This window comes from Helianthus annuus, chromosome 16, assembly GCF_002127325.2.
Source record: "Helianthus annuus cultivar XRQ/B chromosome 16, HanXRQr2.0-SUNRISE, whole genome shotgun sequence".
Lineage (NCBI taxonomy): Eukaryota > Viridiplantae > Streptophyta > Magnoliopsida > Asterales > Asteraceae > Helianthus > Helianthus annuus.
The window spans coordinates 29,344,557-29,352,430 of record NC_035448.2 but is presented as its reverse complement, the minus strand read 5'-3'; the positions used below and the strand labels follow the sequence as shown (position 1 = coordinate 29,352,430).

The 7,874-nt window shown below is 43.6% G+C and overlaps 1 protein-coding gene across 1 annotated transcript; it reads right to left on the bottom strand.

The window, feature by feature from the left end:
* Positions 1-4,813: 4,813 nt before the first annotated feature.
* LOC110919163 lies at positions 4,814-5,848 on the bottom strand. Its single transcript, XM_022163441.1, has one exon. The coding sequence runs from the start codon at positions 5,846-5,848 to the stop codon at positions 4,814-4,816; it is 1,035 nt and encodes a 344-aa protein (XP_022019133.1).
* Between the last annotated feature and the right edge of the window lie 2,026 nt (positions 5,849-7,874).

Sequence of the window (7,874 nt, the reverse complement as noted above, 5' to 3'; positions counted from 1 at the left end):
TACTCTGCTCAGGGTCTGGGCAGGAAAGAGACTCCGCTTTACAATTCCAAAGCCAAAAAGCGACTGTCTAAGCTAGACGAGGAGTTCGGGGGTAAGACCCCGGTCATTCTCAAGAAGATCCTGGAGCATCCCATGATATCAATAGATGAATTGAAAGCCCTGTTTTCCTCCGCTGGTCCCTCGTCTCCGAAGTCTCTGTCCTGGGGTGGTCCCCAGTGATTTCTAAACATTAACCTCTTTCAATATGGTAGTAATCCGGATAATTACTTACCCTATGATACTTTAAACTTTTTTGGTTTTTGGAAGGAGAATCTTTATGTAGGGGTTCTCCTTAGTACTTAACCATATAACTATGACTATGTGTTGCTATCCTGTTTTTTGCTTGTTTTCTGTTGTGTTCTTTCATGTTGTAGGGGCTTTTGCCAGGGATCAAGTTGGTACTTTCCTGAAGACCTTTGGGCTGTTTACAAGAAATTGTGCTTTAGTCTGTTTGTTATGCTTGTTGGCTTGTATGTTAGTTGTTTTTGCCAAAGTCGGTAAGGCTTCTCGTTGTATATTCATTTTGTAAATAAACAAAGAGAGACTTCCTTTTGTAGTTTGTTTACAGAAGTGTGTTGTGCTTATGGTTTGTTTGATAAACCAAGATTGTCTGTTCGAGGCCAATCATTGGACAAGTTTATAATGTGGGATTATGTTTTTTGGTTTGTTTGTCTGTTTTCTCTGGGTTAGCTAGACCCTATTCTGCCCCACAGCCGGGCGATTGGTATGTTTGGTATACCTTGTGCACACGTGTTTATTTGTTATTAGGCTTATAGTTCTACTAGGCACGCCTGCCTTGATATAACAGCTGTCATTTTGTCAAAAGGGGGCAAGTGAGTTGCCTGTTTGTCATTCATTTCTTAGAGACCAAGTTTCCCCAGTACAAGTTTTTACAAAACGTTTTATCTTGGGGGTAAGCCCCTGACTATCAGTTAGTCATTACAAAAGTGGCTCCCTGGCCGTTTTCCTAAGAGATTCTGATTCATATGTGGTACTTCCTGAGCTGCATGAGGTTCCATGTTCTTGGGACCTCCTTGCCCTGAAGTGTCTCCAGCTTACAACTTCCTTTGCCGTTTGCCCACGTGACTCGGTAAGGTCCTTCCCAGTTGAGCCCTAGTTTTCCAGTGTTCTCCTATAGGCTGGATTCGTTTGCCCTTAAAACCAGGTCCCCTGGGACGAGGTTAAGCTTCTTCATCTTGGCGTTGTAGTAGCTTTCAAGCCGCTTTTTGTATGTAGCCTCCCTGACTGCTGCCACTTCTCTCCTTTCTTTAAGCAAATTTAGGTTCATCCAGAGATCTTCTTCGTTCTCTACCTCCCTGAGCTTCATTCTGGCCGTTGGGGATCCTATCTCAGCCAGGATAACTGCTTCCGTTCTGTAAGTTAAGCTAAAAGGGGTTTCCCCGTTGCAGTCCTTAGGTGTGGTCCTGTATACCCACAGCACAAACGGCAACTCCTCCAACCATCCTTTTTGTTTTCTCCCGAGTCTCCCTTTCATGCCCTTGATGACGCTCTGATTTGCTCTTTCCACCAGTCCATTGCTTTGGGCATGAGTGACGGAGGTGAATACTTGGTGTATGTGCATTTGCTCGCACCATGGCTTGAAGGGCTTTCCAGCAAATTGGACACCATTGTCACTCACCAATTCCTTCGGGACTCCATATCTGCAAATGATGTTGTCTAGTACAAATCGTCTAATCTGCTCCCCCATTATTTTTGCCAGTGGTCTTGCTTCTATCCACTTGGTAAAATAATCGATGGCCACCACCACGTACTTAACCCCTCCTGGGCCTTCTGGGAAGGGCCCGATTATGTCGATGGCCCACTTTTGGAAGGGCCAAGATGTTGAGACAGATATCATGGGGTGCTTGTGGCAATGAGTCATAGGTGCATGAACCTGGCAATTGTCACATTTCTTGATCTCCTCTGATGCTGTTTCATACATTCGAGGCCAATAGAATCCCGCATTCATTGCCTTCGCCACTACCGTCCTTGGCCCCGAGTGCATTCCACAAATCCCTTAATGAATTTCTCTGATCACATACTTAGCTTCTTCATTATCAACACACTTCAGGGATGGGTCTAGGTATGACCTTCGATAAAGCTCTTCATCAATTAGCTCATATTGCAAGGCCTTGACTCTTTCCTTCCTGGCTGCCCAGTCTCCCTCAGGTAAGGTACTGTCTCTGAGGAATCTTATAATTGGTGTCATTCATGTTTCTTGTATGTTCTCAATTGTCGTTACTTCAGCTATGTCAAGAGAGGGGGAGGTCAAGACTTCTACTTTGACTTCTCTTGATAGGTGGTCGAATGCCACGGAGGCTAGCTTGCTCAGGGCATCAGATTTCTGTTTCTCCCGCGGGGGATGTATTCTAGCTTAAAGGTCTTGAATGCCTCGGCTGTTTCTTTCACTTTTGCCACGTATCGAGCCATGGTGTTGTCTTTAGCCGCATACTCTCCTTGGTATTGTTTGACCACCAACTGTGAGTCAGTGCTAGCTTCCACATGCTTTGCTTTCATCTTTTTGGCTAACCTCATCCCTGCTAAGAGGGCTTCATATTCTGCGGTGTTGTTGGTGTTTTCAAAGTCTAGTCTGATGGCATAGGTTAGTTCAACCCCTTCAGGACTGATCAGTGTAATGCCCGCCCCGCTACCTTCTTCGCTGGAGGCCCCGTCTGTAAGCAACCTCCACACTGCCTCGTCTTACTTCTCTTTCTCTTCCTTTTCTAAAGCTTCCCATTTTAAAAGTTACTTTTCTTCATCCTCAGGGACCTCCGCTAAGAAATCGGCCAGTATTTGCCCTTTCATGGCAGTTCTAGCTTTGAATTCCAAGGAGTGCTCTCCTAATTCGACTGCCCACTTGGCCAGTCGCCCCTGTAAGTACCTCCTGAGTCTCCGGGATGCGAAGACGAGAACCAAAGTTAACTTCCCAGGGGCATATAGCGTTCCTCAGGACCTTTGAGGGTCCTGCTGATGAAGTATATTGGTATCTGCTTCCCCTCCCGTTCTACCATCATAACCGCACTTATGGTTGTCTTTGAAGCAGATAAATACAACAGCAGATCCTCCCGAGCACCGGGGTGGCTAGAGTTGGGAGCTTACAAATATAATCCTTCATTTCTCGAAAAGCGGTTTCTGCCTCAGAGGTTCATCTAAACCTGTCTGTTTGGAGTCAGTCCTTCAGTACCTTCATTAAGGGAAGGGTCCTGTCAGCTACCTTTGATAAAAACCGGTTCAGGGTGATTAATCTTCCATTCAACTGTTGAATGTCTTTCAGGAACCTGGGGGATCGCATTTCGGCCAAGGCTTGAGTTTTCTCCGGGTTGGCTTTGATTCCCCCCTTGGTAACTACCAATCCCGGGAATTTTCCTTCCTCTACCCCGAAGCAATATTTCCCAGGGTTCAGTTTCATATTCACATCTTGCATGGTTCGAATAGTCTCGGCTATGTCATCTATCATGGCCGTTTCGGTTAAGCTTTTGATGACAATGTCATCGACATATACCTCCAGGTTTCGTCCCCGTTGTTCTCTAAAAAGGGCATTCATAAACCTTTGATAGGTGGCACAAGCATTTTTGAGCCCGAAAGGCATTTTGGTATAGCAAAATGTCCCTTCATCTGTGATGAAGGCGGTCTTTTCTTCATCTTCCATTGACATCTGTATTTGATGGTATCTCTGGGAGGGGGTAACAGTCCTTGGGGCACGCTTTGTTCAAATCTTGAAAATCAATGCACATCCTCCACCCTCCGTCTTTCTTCTGGACCATAACCGGGTTGGCAACCCAAGATGGGTATTTCACTTCCCTTACCATTCCGACTCTAAGTAGCTTCCTGGTTTCTTCACAGGCGGCCCTCCTCTTACTGGGGCCCATACTCCGCTTCTTTTTCCTAACTAGCTTTGCCCAGGTGTATGTATTGAGTCGGTGCTCAGTCAAGCTCCTTGGGATCCCTATCATATCTCCATGTTGAAATGCAAACACATCTATGTTAAGAAGGAGCAGCTTCTTGAGAGCACTTTTACACTTGTCGCTCAGGTGACTTCCCACTTTGATTGTCTGTTCCGGGAATCTGTCACAAAGGACCCATTCTTCGACCATGTCCCTTTGGGACTTCTTAGGCATCTCTCGCTCGGATACGGAAGAGATTACTTCATATTCAGACTTTACCCAAGCCAAGCCCTTTGGCGTTTGGAACACTAGAGCTCCATGCGGTGTTGATGCCTGTGCTTGCAGGTCCCCAATCACCGGTCTTCCCAGGATTGCATTGTATTTTGAGGGTGCTCGGACCACCGTGAAGGTTAAGTTTATAGTTCGGATACGATCCCCGACCCCGACTGTAAATGGGAGTTTGATCTTTCCCAAAGAGTGTGACACGCTGTTGTTGAAACCTACTAGGGGGATGGAGTCCTCTTCATGTCTATCTCTTACGTCCCTGTCAAATATGAGAAAACAGTGTTCATAGATTACTTCGACCCCGGATCCTCCGTCCACATGTATCCTGGCCACCTTGTGGCCCACTATTATGGCCGAGATGTTAAGGGGGAGTCGTTGTACTTCGTTTTCCTCAAGGTACGACATCAAGATGGGAGCTTTCATGTGGTTCGGGGAGCCCAGAATTCTGGCCTTTACACTTCTGGTGATATCAAATTCATCACTCCTTCGAATCATATCTACATCTGCCCTTCCTGGCTCCCTCACATCTTTCCCTTTGCGGTCCCCTGCCCCTTCCTTAATCTCCTTGACCAAATGGGCCAGCTTACCCATTTTAACCACGACCTCTATTTCTCTTTTAGATACATGCAATCATCAGTCTTGTGACCAAATCCTTTGTGAAAGTCACAGTACTCGTTTGGTTGTGCTTTTGGCCCGGGTTTTATGGGTGGTGGTCTTGGGAAGGAGCTCTTCACCCTTTCAGTGGCTAGTATTTCACTTGGGGTTTTGGTGAGAGAGGTGAAGCTATCAGAGTAGGGGGATGATCCTCTCCCTCGTGGCCTATACGGGGAGTATAAGGGCCTTGTTCTATCATGCAACATTCTATCAAAAGCAGGTTTTCTTGAGTAAGGTGTACCTTTTTCGGGAGGTTTTGCAGTCGGGGTGAGCCTTCGGGGTGGGGTGTCCATCTCTTTAGCTTTGCTAACTGTGTATTTGCCCCTGACAAAGGCTCTGACTCTGTCCATGAGGTTGTCAAATGAGTGTGGGAACTTCTCCCCCAGCTTCTCACATAATTGTGCATGTTTCAGCCCGTTGATGAAACTGCTGATCTTCATGACCTCCGGGACGTCTTTAATGTTCATGCTTTCCTTGACAAACCTTTCCATGTATTGATCTATTCGCTCGTTGTCCCTCTGTCTTATGTGCAGGATTTCGTTTGGGTTTTTGTCCACCTTTCTTTGCTGACCAAAGTTCCTAAGGAATTTTTCACTTAGCTCTTCATAGCTGTCGATCCCTCCAGGGGGAAGGCTGTCAAACCAGAGCCTGGCTCCCTCCGTCAGGGTCTGCACAAACATGTGGCACCAAACCGGCATGGGCCACCGTCCCAACTGCCCTGCACCCCTGAAGGCATGGAGATGATCCTCAGGATCTCTAGTTTCATCATACCTGTCAAAGTTTGGAGGTAGCTTTGTCTTAGAGGGCATTGGTGCTTCAGCGATTCTCCTAGTGAACTTTGAAATTTCAGCTAAGTCCCTAGGGAGGTAGGGTTGATCCAGACCGTCACCGTCTTGATTTTCCTTCTCCTTTTCTTTTCCCTTTTGTTTCTTCCCTGTAATGAGATCTTCCCTCTCCTCTGAGGTCATCCGCCTAAGGGCCGTCATGAAAGTCTCAAGTGGGTCGTTTCCACTGCTCTTATTTTGTGGATCCACCCCTTCCTGGTTGGAAGGTGTGTCGAAGGAGAGTCTAGCCCTGAGGCTGTCAAGCTTTTCTCGTCTTTCTAAATCCTAGAGATACTTTTTCAGTTTCTCCTTGTGCATGGCAACGAAATCTGGAGTGATGGCTTCCTCCCCTTCCAGAATTCCACTTGATTCTCGTTTTCTTCTTCGTGAGTTATTGTTGGAAATTTCGTGTAACTTTTGGAAAAAAAATTTTAGTCAATTTGTCAAACAAACTGAACGCAGCGGAAAACATGTACACGAGGTTCGGTTCTAAACCGTTTCCACCAGTGATCTCATTACAATCAAAATAGGTTATAATAAAATTAAAGAATCGTGACATCCAAGAAAGACACCTTGGTTCAACGAACGATCTCGCTAGATGATCGTTGACCACGAAATTATATTTGTTCGTTTGAAACGATTTCAAACGAAACTTTTAAACTAAAGAAAATAAAGTTAAAACTTTACTTACCTTTTGCGTAATCGAAACTAGGATCAACTAAAACTTCAAAAATTGTTCCTGCTCTTTGCCTTTTTTGCGACAGGAACAACAATCAAATGTTGTAACAATTTTTGTTCCTTCTGTTTCTTTTGACTTTTTTTTTGAGTGGCATAAAAAAAACCAACCGTCTTTTTTTTTTGTATGAATGATTTATATATCTAATATAATAGAGAGTCATGTGTAGATTAATATACAACTCCTCAATCGTATCTATTGGGAATTCCGTATTAGGTAGTATGCTTATCTATTAGCATTATAATCTAATTCAAACACAATCTCTCTTTATTAGTTATCTCATAACTAATTATATTGTAGATACACTTAAACTCTTATTATAATTAACAAATTAATTATAATTTGTCTTATTAATCCGGCTCTCCGTAATTATTCTAAATAATTACCTGTTTCTTTCGTTACGCTTATTATTTCGTGATCCGGTGATTAACGATTAAAACACCGTTATATGTTCGTTGCCCAAAGTGTAACTCTTTGGGTCGTACCTTGACGGTAACGTTGAATCTTAATCGACAATTGAACATTATATCCAACAATCTCCCACTTGGTCGATTGGCCGATTAAGTTTCAATGTAGACAATAGTGGGTGCCTAGCTGCATCATATTGCCCCCGGCAAGGTATGACAAATTTATGTCAACTAATTCTTTGCATTAATCAAACCTTTGGTTATGCAAATACTATAGCCCCGGTTATCAACTCATTTATCCCCCTGTATTGAACACTTGTTGAACATGAGACATGGATCGAATTCATTCTCATATATTATTCAACCATTTCTAATTTCGTTCCTGATTTGTAAGTGGTTTATCAAACTATTACTAGTCCGAGCGTGGCCACGCGTTTAACACCAGTTCAAATCAACGAAGGGCGCCAGAGTGTTCTTCTTCTAAGTATAGAAGTACAGATCCCTTTGGCTACAAACAACTCCCACTAAACTTCAGATCATTCCCAAAACTATCCTTATTACTGCCAGTTACGTACAACGTTAGATAGAATCAAAGAGCAACCATTCATTTAAGTTAGTTCTAGTATGTACCGCAGGTCTAAGGATACAATGATCGTACCTATTCAAAATGTCTTATGACTAAGATCCATGAAGATCAGTGAATATGGTTCTCAACACTTTGAGTATCCATTATATGGATCAACCATCTAATTCACAGTAGTCTTTTACCAGATTGGTTCTCACGAATCTGATAGACTACGGACATTTTAGAATACAATATTCATAGATACTTAACGTACTAATATTTGAACACAGATATAATAGTTTAAAAGACATTCAACCATTAAATTCAAATAAACATAAAATACTGTTTACAGTTTAAAATGCACCAAATTACTAAATTACAAAATCAGACCCACTGTCTAGCATATCTAAGACCTATACTATCTGCATGCTTCTCGTGTTTCACTTGAGGTATAGGCTTAGTAAACGGGTCTGCTAGATT

Excerpts from the sequence above, each read along its gene's own strand:
- LOC110919163 (XM_022163441.1), bottom strand. The coding sequence starts at position 5,848 with ATGACGGCCCTTAGGCGGATGACCTCAGAGGAGAGGGAAGATCTCATT.